The 18,770-nt window shown below is 47.0% G+C and overlaps 2 protein-coding genes across 2 annotated transcripts; both read right to left on the bottom strand.

Annotated features, from left to right (window-relative positions):
* Positions 1-11: 11 nt before the first annotated feature.
* Positions 12-18,287, bottom strand: TXNDC9 (thioredoxin domain containing 9). Its single transcript, XM_006113543.3, has 5 exons — positions 18,129-18,287; positions 13,781-13,999; positions 12,714-12,832; positions 11,139-11,393; positions 12-1,828 (listed from the first exon to the last, which is right to left on the bottom strand). The coding sequence occupies exons 2-5, from the start codon at positions 13,967-13,969 to the stop codon at positions 1,711-1,713; spliced, it is 681 nt and encodes a 226-aa protein (XP_006113605.1). The 5' UTR covers positions 13,970-13,999; positions 18,129-18,287; the 3' UTR covers positions 12-1,710.
* On the bottom strand, positions 1,835-11,132 carry LOC102457410 (uncharacterized). The gene is made up of 2 exons (XM_006113542.5): positions 6,960-11,132; positions 1,835-6,048 (listed from the first exon to the last, which is right to left on the bottom strand). The coding sequence occupies exons 1-2, from the start codon at positions 7,606-7,608 to the stop codon at positions 5,972-5,974; spliced, it is 726 nt and encodes a 241-aa protein (XP_006113604.3). The 5' UTR covers positions 7,609-11,132; the 3' UTR covers positions 1,835-5,971.
* Positions 18,288-18,770: the final 483 nt, after the last annotated feature.

Here is an 18,770-nt window from a genome sequence, read left to right on the forward strand (position 1 = left end):
AAGCTAAACTATCTGATTTCAAATAACTTTATTTCAATGTACATGAATTGAAACAAAATATAATTACGTTTTACAGACTTAAGAGAAATATATTGGTGGGCTGGCCCATTGGTAAGTATTCTTCACTACTAAGCAGTGAGACTGATTAGATTTTCAGTCTTCATCTTGCTTGATGGGCCAAAAGAAGCTGGAATTGCCAACGATGCTTATTTCCCAAGAGGAAATTAAGAACTAGTGTTTATGAACACTGAAGGAAAAAACTCATCCTTTCCTCAGCTAGGCAAATTGAACTGCATGCTGGCCTCAGAGCTTCACAGAGAGAGACTTCTTCTGAAAAAAGATACTTCTATTACTAAAATCCTACTTCGCTTGCGATATTGTGGAAATTGCAACTTTTAAATATTAGGCTTCCATTGCAATTTTGTTTTAAATTAGCTTACTTTGCACAGTCCACAATTTTGCATACATTTTGAGGTTTGCAACACACTTTTTCTTCCATTCGTACTTCAATGATCTTCAGAGACAACAAAACAATCACTATTGATCTTGCCTAATTCTGTGGATGCTAAGCAAATAGTATCTCAGTATGGACAAGTTTTCACAAAGCTAGGAGAGGCCATGAAGGAGACCACTGTAGCAGGGTGTACTGCACTAACATTTAATGCCTACAAAATGTAAAAGGCTAAAATGACTTGCCTTGATTTCTATAGTAGTTGTATTAGACATTGTTTTCTTAATTTTATATTGTACTCATCACTTTTTTAAAATGAATGTAATATAGTTGCATAAAGTTGTCTGGTTATAAAAAAACTCCACAGGCAAAGCATAGTAGTTGACTATTTATATCACGCCAAGAAACAGGTCTACTGCACCTTTTCCAAATTACTGCTATTATGAAAATTCTATTAATTATTTTTCTGCAGTTTCCCTTGTTTTATCTGTAACTCAGCTACAATTATTTGAAGATCTCTTATTGGTTACTAAAGCGCAACAGAGCAATAAACTGTACTGCATCAAATTTAAAAACAAACTAACAAACATTGTCTCTCTTGCTGTTCTTATTCTGCCTAATCTCTTATACAATCATCTAAAATTCACAATCGCAGAATTTTCATATCAGATAACTCTGCAGGCAAGGTGTTTTCTGTACACTTGTTGTGTACTATTACCTGCTGGTGCAAGCTGCAACACGCAGTGTACATTCTTGGTAAATGGGAATTTCTTTTGAGGGTCTAATCGAAAAATAACAAAAGCTAAAATTGTTTTTACAGTTCCTAGTCCAATGTAGTTAAATTAGTCAATGCTACACTATGGCACTATAAGGCAAGCAATGCTGTAAGATACATTGCACCATCAAGTTCTTTGCAATTCTTGACCCTTTAAAGTTTCCTTTATTGAAAATATGATAAATGGTATAAAACATATACCACTGAAGTACAGATTACTGAAATGTTTTGAAACGAATTAAATGTATATAGTCAGTTCTCAGATGATACCTGGTTCAAAGGGGCTCAGATTTTCAACCTATAAATGACATTTAAAAATAAACAAATATTTGGAATGTCTTCAAAATGTGATTTTGTTTATAAATTGTACAGAAAAATGGAGTATTATGTGCAAACATACTGAAATCAATAGACTAGAAAAACATTCCTAGAAATGTATCCAGTTTAAACAAAGAATGATATACAAAGATTTCTAGCTGAGTGTTTAGTCATCATCAGAATCTGAATCGTATTTCTTTCCTCTGATGGTTTTCTTATCCAGCTTTGTGACACTGGTTCCAAATTTCTTTTGGCTCTGAAAAGGTGGGTCCATCAAGTTTCCACTAGAAAAAAATAAAATGTTGCTGTTTAAAACTAAAAGGCAAGATAAATTAACAGACAAGAGCACAGACCCAGAGAATCAGCTAGTTGGACACATCTGTTTAAAGACAGGGGGACTGAGATCAATAGCAGGTAGAAGGAGCATATTCCTTCTATATCCTCAATCTTCCCCATCACTAAACCGAGAGGCTACATCTACAATGCAGACTTCTTGTGCAAGAACTGTTTCGCGCAAAAGTTCTTGTGCAAAAGCACGTCCACACTGGACAAAGCGCATTGCAAAAGCCATGCACTTTTGAGCAAGACAGCTTCCACACTGGCAGGATGCTCTTGCACAAAGACTTCTCCTCGGAACTACTTTGGACAGGGCAAAAGGGCACCAGGACCTTCCAGGGGCAGAGGCTAGAGCTCCTCTGAGACACGTGCTTAAAGGGATCTCCCTGGACCGCCGTTTCTCTGCTGCTGCGTGCTTTGGGACCTCTTGTAGGGACTGAAAGCTGTAGCAGTGCCTGTTGTGGTTGCCCTGTGCCTCTTTGGACACCACAGCTTGTGCCTTAGTGCTTTTGTGGATTTTTGCCTTCTCCTTGCTATGCCATGGAACCAGAGGTAACACTGTGCCTGCTCTGGCCCCACATGGCCATTTTGGAGTGCATGCAACTGCTGCTCCATGCTGCCTCGCTACTCCTGCACGAGCTTGACGCCGAGCTCACTCTGGACTCCCTCTCCCCAGATGCGGTGGATTCGCTGTGGCATCCCTACCCGACCATGGAGAGGTGTTACTAGAGACTCAACACCAGTTACGACTGGTGGAACCGGCTGGTCCTTGAGCAATGGGATGACCAGAAGTGGCTCCAGAATTTCAGGATACAGAAGCAGACGTTCCTGGAACTGCGTGGCTGGCTAGCCCCTGTGCTCCTGAGACGTGACACCCAGCTGCGGCCCGCCACCACCATGAACAAGAGGGTCACCATTGCCCTGTGGAAGCTGGCCACCCAGACAGCTACTGCTTGGTGGCACACCAGTTCGGGATGGGCAGGTCCAAAGTAGGTGCTGTTTTGATGCAGGCAAGGCCCTCGGGGGAGCTGTACTCCCTGTCCGGGGGAAGGGAAGTCTACAGGCTGGAGGGGGGAGGCCCCATCACCCAGGGATTTGTGCCGGCCATCCCTCACACAGGCCTGCTGGTATGGGGAGGGGAGGAATGCCGAGGGGGCCATGGTGTATTTGTGGGGAAAGGGCACCGCAGGGCATCACACGGGAGTGAGCACCCCCCGCCCCAAGGGCTCATGCACCTGCCCTGTCTCATTCGGTGTGTTCCCTGTGTTTCTGTGCGCCCTTCTGCAGGTTGTCCACGCCATGGAATCATAGAATACTAGGACTGGAAGGAACCTTGAGAGGTCATCGAGTCCAGTCCCCTGCCCCCATGGCAGGACCCATGAATGACTAGACCATCCCTGATAGACATTTATCTAACCTACTCTTAAATATCTCCACAGATGGAGATTCCACAACCTCCCTGGGCAATTTATTCCAGTGTTTAACCACCCTGACAGTTAGGAACTTTTTCCTAATGTCCAACCTAAACCTCCCTTGCTGCAGTTTAAGCCCATTGCTTCTTGTTCTACCCTCAGAGACCAGGAAGAACAAGTTTTCTCCCTCCTCTTTGTGACACCCTTTTAGATACCTGAAAACCACTATCATGTCCCCTCTCAGTCTTCTCTTTTCCAAACTAAACAAGCCCAATTCTTTCAGTCTTCCTTCATAGGTCATGTTCTCTAGACCTTTAATAATTCTTGTTGCTCTTCTCTGAACCTTCTCCAGTTTCTCCACATCTTACTTGAAATGTGGTGCCCAAAACTGGACACAATTCTCCAACTGAGGCCTAAACAGCACAGAGTAGAGTGGAAGAATTTCTCTTCTTGTCTTGTTCACAACATACCTGTTAATGCATCCTAGAATCATGTTGGCTTTTTTTGCAACAGCGTCACACTATGGACTCATATTTAGCTTGCGGTCCACTATAACCCCTTGGTCCCTTTCTGCTGTACTCCTTCCTAGACAGTTGTTACTCCGTTCCAGCAGGATTGTGAACCATTAATAACTACTCTCTGGGAACGCTTATCCAGCCAGTTATGCACCCACATCCCCAGCTTCTCCCTTATCCACAAGACTCATTATCCTATCAAGGATGACTTTCACCCAAGCTGCCTTCTACTTTCAAATTCTCAACCAGTTCCTCCCTATTTGTTAAAATCAAGTCTAGAACAGCTTCCCCCCAATAGCTTTTTCAATCTTCTGAAATAAAAAGTTGTCTTCAATACAGTCCAAGAACTTATTGGATAGTCTGTGCCCCGCTATGTTAGTTTCTCAACATATATCTGGATAGTTGAAGTCCCCCATCACCACCAAATCCCGTGCTTTCTATAATTTTGTTAGTTGTTTAAAAAAAGCCTCATCCACCTCTTTCGCCTGGGTAGGCAGCCTGTAGTAGACCCCTAGCATGACATCACCCTTGTTTTTTTACCCCTTTTAGCCTAATCCAGAGACTCTCAACATGCACATTTTCTATGCCCATCTCCAGCTCAGTCCAAGTATGTACATTTTTAATAAGGCAACACCTCCTCCTTTTTTTTCCCACCTGTCCTTCCTGAGTAAGCTGTACCCTTCTATACCAATATTCCAATCATGTATATTATCCCACCACATCTTTGTGATGCCAACAATGTCATAGTTGTATTTATTTATTAGCACTTCCGGTTTTTCCTGCTTATTACCTATACTTCTTGCATTTGTATATAGGCATCTAAAATACTGATTTGATCTTGCCTCTCAGTTCTGGCTTGTCCCTTTTCTTTCTCTCTGCTAGTATAGCCCACACTCCCTCCATCAACGACATCCTGCTCAAGAGAGTCATCTGACTGCGGGAGGTGAATGCAACCGTGGCTGGCTTTGCTGCCCTGGGGTTCCCCAGCTGCAGGGGAGCCGTTGATGGGACCCACATCCCCATCCTGGCACCGGAGCATTGAGCAGACCATTTCATCAATCGGAAGGGTACTTTTCAATGGTGCTCCAGGCCCTCGTGGACCAATGCGGCCGCTTCACAGACATCTATGCGGGGTGGTCCAGTCAGGCAAATTACGCTTGCATCCTGAGAAACTCCAGCCTGTATCGCAGGATGGAGGCAGGCACTTTCTTTTCCCAGAAGGAATTGATGGCTGGGGACATCCGCATGACACTCTTCATTGTGGGGGACGTGGCCTACCCCCTCATGCCCTGGCTGATGTGGCCGTACACCGGATGGATGGACCCTGGGCAGGAATGTTTCAACCACCACCTGAACCAGGTTGAGCATGCCTTTGGACGGCTGAAGGAGTGATTCTGTTGTCTGCTCACTCGTCTCAAAATGGGTGAGCAGAACATCGCTGAGGTTGTGGCAGCATGTTGTGTGCTGCACAACATAGTGGAGTCGAAGGGGAGGGCAGGTGAGAGCCAGGCATTTCAGCAGCCCCACACAGCCGCCACCTGACAGGCGCACCACAATGGGCTGTGCATCCAGGAGGCCCTGAAGGACATGTTCTCCCAGGCCCACAGTAGGGTCGCTTCTGTCTCCTGTCCACATCTCCCTCCCATTCCCAACCCTTCCCTCCTCTCACCTCCCAATAAACAAAATAGTTTTTAGTTTAAACAAGAGTAAACAGTAATTTTATTTACAATGGGAAAGAAGGGGGGCGAGTGGGAGGGGCCTCTGAACTGGGAGGGGGAACTATTGTTGGGAGCGGCTGCTTCTGCCAGTGCCTCTGCGAATGCAGAGGCCTCAGAGTTCTTCAGGCTAGGTTGGGGCAGACAGCATGGGGAGGTGGGCAGAACGGGGTGCAGCAGGAGCAGGCATGGTAGAGGCAGCAGGAGAAGTGGCTAGAGGGAGCATGGGCACAGCAGGGAGGGTAGGAGGATGTGGCAAGGCCATACTGATGGCCAATGTGCGACGTGAGAATGGAGATTGTATTGCACATCCTGTCGCACCTCTGGAGGAACTGCTCCCATGCCTGCTGCCGCCACTCCAGGTCAGCCTGCAGCTTGGTGGTGACTGCCGCCTCCATCCTCTCCATGGCCTGGACTTGCCGCCAGAGGAGCTGGTCACACTGCTTGGCCTACTGGACTGGTGCCTGGGTGGTTGGTGCTGCCACCGCCGCAGGACTGGAGGGTCCCTCGCTCCCAGCTGGTCCTGCTGCAGAGAACACAGAAAACAACGAAGGGGTCAGTCAGCCCTGCCCACACTGTCCCTGAGCCCCACATAACACCACACAACTATAGCTTGGGTCCAATCGGTCCCGTGTGTATGTTCGCATAAAGGACTAGCTCAAAATCCTGGGAATGAAGTGATCCTGCATGGATTGTAACCCTTGGGAGACATCACTGTGAATGAAGACCCCTTTGTCTGTGTCCTAGCTACTTGGCATGCAGTGTGTCTGCATAGCACTGTGCAAACTTCCTCTCCAACTTAGAGCACATAGCTTCTTCTCTTGTCACTGGCTGTGAGCACACACCATTGATGCTGTAGTTATGTTTGCGTACACATCCCCACATTACATGGGAGCAAGTGTGGCAGACGAGATCTGGATTCTCAGACTACTGTCATTGATTTCCTCAGAGACGCAGCCAGGGTTACTGGGGAGTGTACTGTTCCTGCAGCAAGACTCAGTGGCCCAGAGGCCTGGGCTGGCCGCTTCCCTGCTCCCCTGACCTCAGACCAGTAGCCCTGGGAAGTGTGTGGCCACAGTGGGGGCTTCCCTCAGGGACAGCCGAGGGGCTCCATTGGGGCTGTGCTCACAGGGCTGGCTCACTGCACTTTCCACAGGAGCAACTGCTGTGTCACATGGGCAAGCATGGTTGCCTGCGGTCTGTGTGCGGCAACCTTTGGGATGTGTGGGGTGTGGTCTGTGCCCTTGGGGCTTGGCTTGGCTCACCCGCCCGGGGCAGGATGTGTATGAGCAGCAGGGTCCCAGGCATACCCTGGAGCTGCCTGCTGTGTCCACGTGCCACACAGTCAAGGTGCACAAGGTTGCATGTGCTGCGTAAGCTTGAACTGCCTGACTGATGCTGCCCCCTTCCCCTGTGTGGAAGAAGCACTACACTCACCAGAGGATTGGTTGCTGGCCTCAGACAAGGCCCAGGAAGCCTCCCAGCTGCTGGGCACTGGCTCGAGGTGGAGGGTGATGGGGCGGTCCTCTCCCTCGTCCTTGGAGCCAGTGGTCAGGCTGTCCTCTTCCTCCAGACCAGGTGGCCTGACCACGAGGGTGTGCAGTACGGTGTCCACTGCCAGCGAGGACCCTTGGACTGCTGTCTCGCTGAGGATGGTGTGCAGGTGCTCATAGTGGGGGCAGGTGTCGGCTCCTGCCCCTTTGCCCTCAGTGGCCTGGACATAGCCCAGGCGCAGCTCCTTAACCTTGGCCCGGACTTGTTCAAGGGTCCAGGCTGGATGTCCCTGGTCTGAGAGCACCTGGACCATGCAGCTGAAGGTATCAGCCTTGCGGTGATGGGCACCAGGATTGTGAAGGGATTCCTCCTGTGCCCAAAAGTCCAGGAGAGCCTTGACTTCAGCCCCAGACCAGCATGGTGCGTGCCGCTTAGTGCCCCTCCGGGCCTGCTGGGAGCCCTGGTGTGGCTGCTGGGAGGCGGGTGCAGGGTCTCGGGGTGCCTCTGGAGCAGACATCCTGGGACCCCTGGGTGCAGCAGGACAGAGCCACATGGTGGAGCTGCTGGCTGTGCTGATGCTGCCGCACGGCATCTGCAGCCTGTGTGTGCCTTTAAGAGGGGGGGTCCAGCAAGCAGGAAGTAGTGAGCTATGAATCCAGGTACGTAGTGTCCAAGCAGCCACCTGCGTTTTTTCCTGGGAGGCCAGTTCTTGTGCAAAATCTCTTGGCTGCCTGTCCACACTGCCCGCTTGATCAAGAAGGCTTCTTCTGCATACGAAGCATCAGAGCTCTTGCACAAGAAGCCCCGTTTTCTGACGCTTGACTGTAAATTTATTTGTGCAAGAATGCGTGTGCAGTGTAGATGCTCTGCAAGTTTTGCGCAAGAACAGCTGTTCTTGCGCAAGAAGCCTGCAATGTAAACATAGCCAGAGATTATCAGAGAAAGCATTACATTGCTTATGCAGCTGCCTCCTCTTCCTGAAGAGTCGTGAGGAGAATCACAGTCAGGAGCCCAGAAAGCAAGACACAGGAAACTAGGATTCCAGAGTACTGTGGGCATGCACAGCCACACATGGCTGTAGCCTACAGGGGATCTCTGGGGGTCTGTAGGGTTTGTGACTCATTTTGCAGAGGGAGGGCTAATGTAGCCCGATGGGAGAAACTTTGTAAAGAGAGCCTAATACAGGTTTCCTCCCACCCTCATCTCTTCCTCTAAGTTTTACCACATGAGGAATGAGCCAGCTCATCAATATTTACTAGATTCAAGACACTATAACATTCACAAAATAGGTTTTCCGATATATGTTATAATAAAGCAAGTCTACTTGTTCCTCAGTTGTTGGATCCTGCTAATATATTCTCTTTGGTCACCCTCTTTGTACTTGCTTGTTACTGATGTGGAAGAAAGGGAAGACAAAGCAGACATTCCCCCAGACTCTCTTAGGGTAAGTCTACACTGCACGCTTATTTCAAAATAAGCTATTCCAGAAGAAATACTCCAAAATACTTTATTTCGAAATAGCAGATCTATGCTACAGAGAAACCTCAAAATTAGTTCAAGGCAGGCTCCCCTAATGTGGACGCACTACCTCAATTTAGAGGCCCAGGAAGCACTGGGGAGTAATTACTTGGAATGGCCCCTGCTAAGGATCTTTTTTGAAAAAGCAGTAGTGGAGTGTCCGCACTACCACTATTTCGGAAGAAAAGTTATTCCTTGTGGAATGAGGTTTACAGAAGTTGGAATAAGTCGTCTGTTATTTTGCATTTATTTCAAAATAACGGAATTGCTGTGTAAATGTTCAAATTGTTATTTTGGAATAACGGCCATTATTCTGAAATAACTGTGCTGTGTAGGCACACCCTTATAGCAGTAATGAAATACCAAAAAAAAAAAAAAAAAAAAAATCCCAAAGCTCTATAAAATGTACTGAAAAAATATAATGCGTAGGCACTGAGTATGAGAACGATGGTTCAGCTCCCAGAAGACTACAATATATTCTTCTCATTCCAGATGGAATCCCTCTTTTTTTAAAAAAAAGTAGAGTAAATACATTCTACAATTTGGTGATACATCTGAATAAATGCAGATTAGTTTAATGGAATACTTTCCCTATTCTTAATAGCTTGGCTTTAAAAAAAAGCCAAGAATATTTAAATCAAAAGAAGCTATATCAACGTGATATCAAGGTTGACCTTTTAACCACAAGTTACTAAATTCAAATTGCAGATCCCACAATAATCTGAACTCTACCCCTGGTTTTTACTATCCATGTATTTTCATTAGTGATCACTAGGGGGCTGCGTCCCCTGTTCACTATGCTTGCCAAACCCCTCTCTCTGGCAACTTTTGTGGCCAGAGAGCGAGAGAGCTGCACTCACCAACCCTCCCTCTCTGAGGGTAGGTGTCTGGCTAGGGGGGAGAGGACATGAGCAGGCTGGGGATGCGGGGGCTTGGTGAAAGGGATGTGTAAGGAGGTGCAGGATCTCACGGGAGGGGCTGTGTCAGGGGGTTGGGGGTTCGTGGTTTCAGTTTTGAGGGGTATGAGGAAGGGAGCTGGGGGTGCACACTCTTAGCAGGGTGGTGAAGAGCAGGCTGGAACCATGCTGGGAGCCCACGTTGGTGCTCCAGCCTTGGGGCCCGCCACAAGCTGAGACTCCAAACCCCAACCCCCTCACCCACTGACTTGCCAAGACCCTGCGCCCCCAATCCCCTCCCTCATACCCTCTCCCCTTATTCACCTGCTCCAGCTCAGCCCCCCCTTCTGCCTCCCTGCAGCAGGAAGGTTGCACCGGCACTCCAGCCTCACCCCACACCCAGCGAGATTGAATTGCCAGTGCTGGCTTCCTGCAGGGGGTGGGGGTGGGTGAGAGCATGCCCTGAGGCTTCCTGTGAGCTGCCACTTCCCTTCCCCCTCTTCCAGCTGGGTGAACAGCAGTGCAGGAAAGTGCTTTCCCCACTGCTATCCCCCTAGTTGGGGGAGGGGGAATGGAAGCAGCAGCACAGGAGGAGTCTTGGGGCTTTCTCCAACCCGCCCCTGTAAGAAGCCAGCGCTTCAACCTTGAGGCGGGGGAAGGAGGCGGTAGAACTACAGTGTGTGAGGGGGCTGGGGCTGCAGGGTTTCAGGAAGGCAGTGATTGAGCAGGTTGGAAGTACGGGGTCTTGGCTTGCGTGGTGCAAGGAGGGGCTGCAGCCAGTAGGGATGCGGGTGAAGAGGCCAGTCAGCATGAAAGGTAGCCAGAGCATGGGGGCAGGCCCAGGTAGCTAATGGCGATGGTAACCTGGCGCAAGGTTGGCTGCAGCCAACCTGTCAGTGTGAAAGGTGGAGGTGTGCGTTCTGGGCTTGATCTGGCTAGTGGCAATGGTAGTGTGGAACAAAGAGGGTCTGCAGGCTGCTGGGGGGGGGGGGGGGAGCTGTCAATGCAGAAGGTAGCTGGGGCCAGGAGGTAGAGGCAGGAGCTGGTGCTGGTGGCCTAAAATGACTGCCCTCCTCCCCCCCCCCGCCATGGGGGAGCAATGTAAGGGCCAGAGGAGGTGCCTGGAGCTGGAGGTGGGGTGACACGATGATGTTACTCTGTTGTCCCGCAGAAAAAATTGTTTGATATAAAAAGAGATATAAGACACCAGCTATGTGACACAAATGCAACATAATAGAAATCATTTGCACTTTCAGTAAGAGACTTTTTAAAGTCAAATTATATTTAACCTATATTTTGCTATCATCTTGGATAAGCACATGCCTCATATTTAGCTGAACAGTGCAAGGGTCAAATCCATTCACTGAAATGTAAAGGTATCATGAAAAGACTGAATTACACAGTAGTCAGTTTGGGAAGCAAGGCTGGGCCTTCAGCTGTGACTCGTTAAGAAGCAGCCGTAAAGAGAGTGGATTGGAACTGATTACTCTAAAGCCCAAAATTCAGATCTTTGTTTTCACTATTCTTGAGAAAAGGAAGTTTTCCCAATACTTTCAGAGAGGCAGTTCTTTGTTTTCCTGTAACAGCTGGATTATTAGCTCACCTGGGTACTGCACACACTAAATATCAACATGATCAATAGTCTTTATGCAAAAAATGAATCTGTAAACATAACTCTCCCATATTAAACACAAATATTATTACTTACCTGTAATTAATTATGGCCGAACAGCCTAATCTCCATTCTAAGGTTTCTGTGGTAAAGTCATCCGTATTACCAAGATCAGTAAAGCCAACAATAAAATCTTGTGTTTTTCCATCTTTTACTAATGCTAGAGTGGGAATTACTTTGATGTGCAATCTCTCACACAGGAATGGAGATTTTTCAGCATTTAATTTCAGGAATTTTGTTTCAATGTGTTTTTTTGCTAATGTTGCCAAATGCTTATCTAATACCACACATCTGTGAAAAAACAAAAACAAAAATTAAAATAGGTATTACAAACACCATAAATCGTTTAAGTCCACTTCAGTGCTTTATTCCTTAAAAGTCATACTTTAAGAACCAACATTATAGAGGGGGTAAGGAGGGGGGAAGAGTAACAAGTTTGGAATATTTTATTTTTCCTTATTTTACTAGTAACTAACAGTTTCAGCTTACATTATCTGGATTTCAAGATAAGCAACTGACATTGTGGCTGGGGAACTCGGGACAATACGCTACTTCCTTGAAACCTCTGGCTTCTGGCAGTTCATAGAGAACACTCATCTTTTATTGGGGATGGTTCATGCTCCCACTGAAGTATTTGGTAATTTCTTTATTGAACTTCAACAGGAACAAGATGAAGCCCAAGTTTTAAAGAAGTAAAGTTAGTGAGGTTTATACTAGCGATGTTAAGTATCGGTTAATTGAATAGTCAAGTAACCTCATGAATTCTTATTGGTTAGTCGACTATTCTATAGTTCCTGGGGGCGGGGCTAGTAGCCAGTTCGCTCCGTCCTCACTCCTGAGGAGCACCCTGCCACTCTGAGCTGGGAGTTTAAAAACCAGCTCTCCTCGTGGACTGGCTGCCTGTTGCTCTGTGCTGCTGCCTCTGATAAAAAGGCAGCAGCGTGGGGTAGCAGCAGCCCCTGTCTGGGGTAGGGGCAGACCCATCACCAGCCAAGACTGAGCCAAACTGCTGGCCAGCCTGCTAAAAAAAGTACTGGCAGGGGGATGGGGAGGAGGGAAATGCGTGTAGTCTATAGCATTAACCTGTAAGCTTTTGTTTATCAGTTAATCAACTACACTGTTAATCACTGTATAAATTAGAGATGTAACAATCACCAGCGAATTTTTTCGCTCTGCTACTAAGTTTTCCAATAGCAAACCTGTTATTCCAAAATGAATACCTAGTTCCCTTAGTCTATGCTCCTTTCTTAGTTGCTCAGCTCAACAGTAATGAGCTGCCTGCCTCAAAGCTAAGCAGATGTGAAGCAAAACAGTTCTCTAGAAATTCTGTCTACAGACTGTAGTGAATATTTTCAGATATCAATTTACCAAGCTAGTCAACACAATCTGATGGTATTATAAAATGAGCCCCAGGTTAAACGTTCAGGATGTTTATTTGGTTTTAGATGAAAAATTACTAATTGCAGACCCCCCCCTTTCCCATTGGGGTTTAAGGTTTGTTGATTTTACAGCCTCTAAATTCAATTCCACTTGCTGCTTTTGGCATAGTTCATTTACTTTTACACATTTTAGCATCACAAGAATCTCTTTAAAATAAGGCATTCATTGTACCTGAAGGATGTATCTTTATAGAAATGGCAAACCACATTTTGACTCTCTTTGACTTCTCGGAAAAAGTCTCTCTCACTTGGGATTTCTCTGTATTCTCCATGTCCTTTTGAAAGCCAATCCTAATCACGAGAAAACAAAAAGTTAGTACACTATTTCTTAATTGTATTTAATCTGTTAGGAGAGCAACATTACTTAGAGAGAACTTCCTAACACGGCACATTTGTATTTAATATGAATATATTTTTATAAATGCTGCCACTTGAAAACTTAAATGACATCTATAATCAGGGCTTGACAAACTATGGCAAAATCTACCGTGAATCATTCATGCTTAAATTTGACACTTTATGTATGCGTTTAAACAAAGACTCTAATTATCTCACCCATTATGAAGATAGCTTCCCCAATTATCACCCCTAATGTCATTACCTCACAGACACTAACCTTCCCCGTTCACCCCCACTCTATTCTAAAATTTGATTTGTCAATTTCACATGCGTTCATTTTTTTGATTGTATCACTTTGGTATACATGGTTGTGCCAATTTTCTTCCACATATTGATCTGAGGAAGCGGGACTGGCCTACGAAAGCTCATCATCTAATAAACCATCTTGTTAGTCTTTAAAGTGCTACGTAGCTCTCTCTCGTTTCAGCTACTCCAGAGTAACACGGTTGCATCTCTATCACTATTTCACATATCTAGTATGCATTATTGGTGTTTTCAATTAATAATATTTGAAGTCTCAATCACTTAAATATTAACACAATCAAATCCCAATATCAGTTTATTTGCTTAATCTTCTCTTAATCCAGTTTAAGCAAAATACACCCCTCTATAGATGTAATCGAGGCCAAAAATTCAAACATGTTAGACATGTTGTATTTTATGATTTATGCCAAATTTCAGGCCACAGCACAAATGTACAGCTATTAACACACCTACCCTTCGCTGAGATTTTCTATCAAAACACAAACAGAGTGAACTATGGTACTCTTTGCTATAGTGCATAAAGTATCAAATGCCATTCTTTGAAGTTGACAATCTAAAATGCTGCCAGAAAATTACCTGTTTCTGTTGCTGGGATTTCTTTAGGGCTTCAAGCCTCCTTTCTTTAAGGCGTTCTAATTCATCTTCATCCATTTGGTCCAATTTCTGGATCTCAGCATCCAGCTGTTCTTCCACTACTTGAGTAGTCTGAAGCATTTGATTTTCCAGAACTTTTGAAAGTCTTTCAACAGATGTATCAGCAGCCATTCTTCTGGCTATACAATACACTCCTTAAAACTGCAAAATACATGAAATCAGAGAAGGCTGTCATAAAACAATATCTAGTAAGTCTTTAGTTTATATCCTGATCGGGCCAGTCTTTTATGTGTTAAAAAAACAAAACAAAACAAGGGTGATGTCATGCTAGACATCTACTACAGCCCACCTACCCAGGCAGAAGAGGTGGATGAGGCTTTTTATAAACTAACAAAATCATCCAAAGCTAAGGATTTGGTGGTGATGGGGGACTTCAACTATCCAGATATATGTTGGGAACCTAACATAGCAGGGCACATATTATCCACTAAGTTCTTGGACTGCATTGAAGACAACTTTTTATTTCAGAAGGTTGAAAAAGCTATTGGAGGGGGGAGGGGAGCTGTTCTAGACTTGATTTTAACAAATAGGGAGGAACTGGTTGAGAATTTGAAAGCGGAAGGCAGCTTGGGTGAAAATGATCATGAAATCATAGAGTTCATGATTCTAAGGCAGTGATCCCCAAGGCGGTGCCCGTGGGTGTCCTGGAGCCCGCTGGGGCATTTATGTGTACCCGCAGAGTGACCAGGGAAGGCCCAAGCCATTCTTGCGCCCCGAGCCACTGGTGCGCGGCCCCTGCCACTGGGTGCAAGGCGCATGTGCTGCCCAGCTGCTGGGTGAGTGGCGCATGCACAGCACCGCCCCCGGCTCAAAGGCGCACGCACGGCCCCACTCCCAGGCACATGAGCGACCCTGCCCCCAGCCGCGTGGCGCATGCGCGGCACTATCCCGGGCACACAAGCGGCCCCGTCCCCAGGCGCCCGGCAGCACCAAAAGATTGGGGACCACATTTCTAAGATATGGTAGAAGGGAGAATGGCAAATTAGAGACAATGGATTTCAGGAAGGCAGATTTCGGTAAGCTCACAGAACTGGTAGGCAAGGTCCCATGGGAAGCAAGACAGAGGGAAAAAACTGAATAGTGTTGGCAGTTTTTCAAAGGGACATAGTTAAAGGCTCAAAAGCAAGCTATTCAGCTGCGTAGGAAAGATAGAAAACATGGCAAAAGACCACCTTGGATCAACCAGGAGATCTTACACGATCTAAAAATAAAAAAGGAGTCATATAAAAAATGGAAACTAGGACAAATTACAAAGGATGAATATAGGCAAACAATACAGGAATGCAGGGGCAAGATTAGAAAGGCAAAGGCCCAAAACAAGCTCAAACTAGCTACAGGCATAAAGGGAAACAGGAAGACATTCTATAAATATATTAGAAACAAGAGGAAGACCAAGGACAGGATAGGCCCATTCATCAGTGAGGAGGGGGAAACAGTAACAGGAATCTTGGAAATGGCAGAGATGCTTAATGACTTGTTTGCTTCGGTCTTCACCGAGAAGTCTGATGAAGGGATGCCTGACATAGTGAATGCTAGTGGGAAAGGGTAGGTTTAGAAGATAAAATAAAAAAAGAACAAGTTAAAAATCACTTAGAAAAGTTAGATGTCTGCAAGTCACCAGAGCCTGATGAAATGCATCCTAGAATACTTAAGGAGCTGATAGAGGAGATCTCTGAGCCTTTAGCTTTCACCTTTGGAAAATCATGGAAGACAAGAGAGATTCCAGAAGATTGGAAAAGGGGAAAAATAGTGCCCATCTACAAAAAGGGAAATAAAAACAACCCAGGAAACTGCAGACCAGTCAGTTTAACTTCTGTGTCAGGAAAGATAATGGAGGAAGTAATTAAGGAAATCTGCAAACACTTGGAAGACCATACGGAACAGCCAGTGTGGATTTGTAAAGAACAAATCATGTCAAAGCAATCTGATAGCTTTCTTTGATAGGAAAATGAGTCTTGTGGATAAGGGAGAAGCAGTGGACGTGGTATACCTAGACTTTAGTAAGGCATTTGATATGGTCTCGTGTGATATTCTTATCAATAAATTAAGCAAATACAACTTAGATGGGGCTACTATAAGGTAGGTGCATAACTGGCTGGATAATCGTTCCCAGAGAGTAATTATTAGCATTTCACAATCCTGCTGGAAAGGAGTAACAAGTGGGGTTCTGCAAGGGTCTGTTTTGGGACCGGTTCTGTTCAACATGTTCATCAACGGTTTAGATATCAGCACAGAGTACGCTTATTACGTTTGCGGATGATACCAAGCTTGGAGGGATTGCAACTGCTTTGGAGGATAGAATTATAATTCAAAAGGATCTGGACAAATTGGAGAAATGGTCTGAGGTAAACAGGATGAAGTTTAATAAGGACAAATGCAAAGTGCTCCACTTAGGAACAATCATTTTCACACATACAGAATAGGAAGCGACTGTCTAGGAAGGAGTACAACAGAAAGGGATCAAGGGGTTATAGTGGACCGCAAGCTAAATATGATTCCACAGCGTGACACTGTTGCAAAAAAAGCCAACATGATTCTAGGATGCATTAACAGGTGTGTTGTGAGCAATTCACGAGAAGTCATTCTTCCGCTCTACTCTGCGCTGATTAGGCCTCAGTTGGAGAATTGTGTCCAGTTTTGGGCACCACATTTCAAGAAAGATATGGAGAAACTGGAGAAGGTTCAGAGAAGAGCAACAAGAATTATTAAAGGTCTAGAGAACATGACCTATGAAGGAAGACTGAAAGAATTGGGCATGTTTAGTTTGGAAAAAGAGAAGACTGAGAGGGAACATGATAGTGGTTTTCAGGTATCTAAAAGGGTGTCACAAGGAGGAGGGAGAAAACTTGTTTTTCCTGGCCTCTGAAGATAGAACAAGAAGCAATGGGCTTAAACTGCAGCAAGGAAGGTTTAGGTTGTATATTAGGAAAAAGTTCCCAACTGTCAAGATGGTTAAACACTGGAATAAATTGCCCAGGGAGGTTGTGGAATCTCCATCTGTGGAGATATTTAAGAGTAGGTTAGATAAATGTCTATCAGGGATGGTCTAGACATTACTGGGTCCTGCAATGAGGGAAGGGGACTGGACTCTATGATCTCTCGAGGTCCCTTCCAGTCCTAGTACTCTATGATTCTAAGTGCTCTGTAGCAAAATCAAATGTTAGGAAAAGCGAGACTGACCTTGTCCTATTAGGAAATAATATACAGACAGTTTTCTTCAGGAAGATCACACATGCACTCACCAGTCATATCCTATTCTCTGATTCCATAGGTCAGATGCTAAAATAGCACATTCAGATTCTTGGATAGGGAGGGTCCAGATTCACAAAAGGCACTTCAATCTCAGGCACCACTGTGATCCACAACACCAGTCACTGGCTTCTGCCTAACTCTGTAGGTGTCTAAACTAGCTAAATTTTCAGAGTTCAATCCCCTACTCATGCTTTTGTCTTTGGTCATGTGCACTGATGCCTCCCTTTAGGTGTCTAGATAGCTCTCTTGTGCCTAAGGCCTAGCTTGACCCTCCTCCCAGAACCCACACCCCCAACCCCTTTGTATACCAAACCCCACCTGAGCCCCTCTACACCCAAACTCCTCCCAGAGCCAGCATGCCCTCCTATATCTAGCCCCTTGCCCAGCGCAGAACCCCCTCCCACAACCCAACCCCCACCTCAACCTGGAGAAAGCGAGTAAGTGATGGGTGGAGGGGGGATGGGAGGAGCAAGGGAAGGACCAGGATAGGTCCTCAGGGGAGGGGCAAGACAAGCATGTTTGGGTGCTTAAACAAGAGTGAAGTGAAACTGCTTTTCTGAATAATTCTGCCCCTGAAGGTGAGAGCAGGATCCAAACCTCACAGCAGCTCCGTGTCCCACCAGTGCAGATGAGGGGAATGTGTGTGTGTGTGTGTGTGTGGGGGGGTGCCCGACGTGCTACGCCCCCCTCCCGCTGGGTAACCCCTTTGCAACTTCGGCCCAGTGCAGTGTGTCACTAACACAGCGTGGACACGGTGCGACAGGGCCCTGAGCCAAGGAGAGACTGCTGTCCCCGCCCCGACAGGTGCCACACCCCAGCGGGAGGAAGGACTGCAGAAGTAAACACGGACTACTGCGCATGCGCGGCTTGCGAGCGTTACCAGCAACGCCCCCGCTCCCCCAAACGGTCGGTAACAATACCGGGCCTCCCCCCGGAACACGGCCCGCAGCTGGCCCCTGGTCTGACGAAGGAAACGCTACTGGTCAGGCCGGGCTGCTCGCAGGCCCCACTCCCTCACCTTGTCCGCGCGCGTGTAGCGGCCGTGAGTCTCGCGCCTCAGCTCGTGCCCGGCGGCAACGATGACCGTTGGCTCACTACGCACCGGGTCCGGACTAGGGAAGGGAGAAGCCGCAGTGCGCAGGCGCCTTCATCCGCGACCGGACGCTACGGCGGCCTGCGCAGAAGGCACGAAACCAGGGCGCAAGAGGGACCCGCCGCCGCTGCGCGAAGAGCGCACTGCTGCTGCCAGCGCCCTCTCGGGCCGGAGGGGGAACTGCGGCGCCAAGCGCCCCCTCCCCCTCACTGCCCACTCAACCCAGGCTTGCCCCTCCCCCAGCCCCTGCGCCGGGCTGCCCAGTCCTTGGCTCCCCGTTCTGCTGAGGGCCAGAGGAGGAAATGGGGGCGGGCGCTGCACACAGCACAAAACAAAGACCCTGATTCCCTGGGGTGGCCCAGCGGGCAGAGCAGAGAACAGGGAGCCAACAAAGGGTCCAACAGCCCCACCATCCAGCTGCTGCCTGACTCGAGCAACTTGATTTCTCTCCCTGCACCTCTCCTTCCCCTCTGTACCATGCGCCCAGCAGCCGCCTCCGTCTTCACCGGGAGCGGGGCTGAGAGGATTCGCGTTTGTCAAGCACCTTGAGATCACTGGACAGCCAGG

This window comes from Pelodiscus sinensis, chromosome 1 (assembly GCF_052426305.1).
Source record: "Pelodiscus sinensis isolate ZL-2025 chromosome 1, ASM5242630v1, whole genome shotgun sequence".
Taxonomy (NCBI): Eukaryota; Metazoa; Chordata; order Testudines; family Trionychidae; genus Pelodiscus; species Pelodiscus sinensis.

Bases quoted from the DNA above. Each gene is read 5' to 3' on its own strand.
- LOC102457410 (XM_006113542.5), bottom strand. From the start codon at position 7,608: ATGCCGTGCGGCAGCATCAGCACAGCCAGCAGCTCCACCATGTGGCTC. The intron at 6,049-6,959 runs GTGAGTGTAGTG...TGTTCTCTGCAG, and splicing joins GGCCAGCAACCAATCCTCTG to CAGGACCAGCTGGGAGCGAG.
- TXNDC9 (XM_006113543.3), bottom strand. From the start codon at position 13,969: ATGGCTGCTGATACATCTGTTGAAAGACTTTCAAAAGTTCTGGAAAAT. The intron at 12,833-13,780 runs GTAATTTTCTGG...TCTCGTGATTAG, and splicing joins AATCCCAGCAACAGAAACAG to GATTGGCTTTCAAAAGGACA. The intron at 1,829-11,138 runs GTAAGTAATAAT...ATTTTTTTCTAG, and splicing joins TCGGCCATAATTAATTACAG to TGGAAACTTGATGGACCCAC.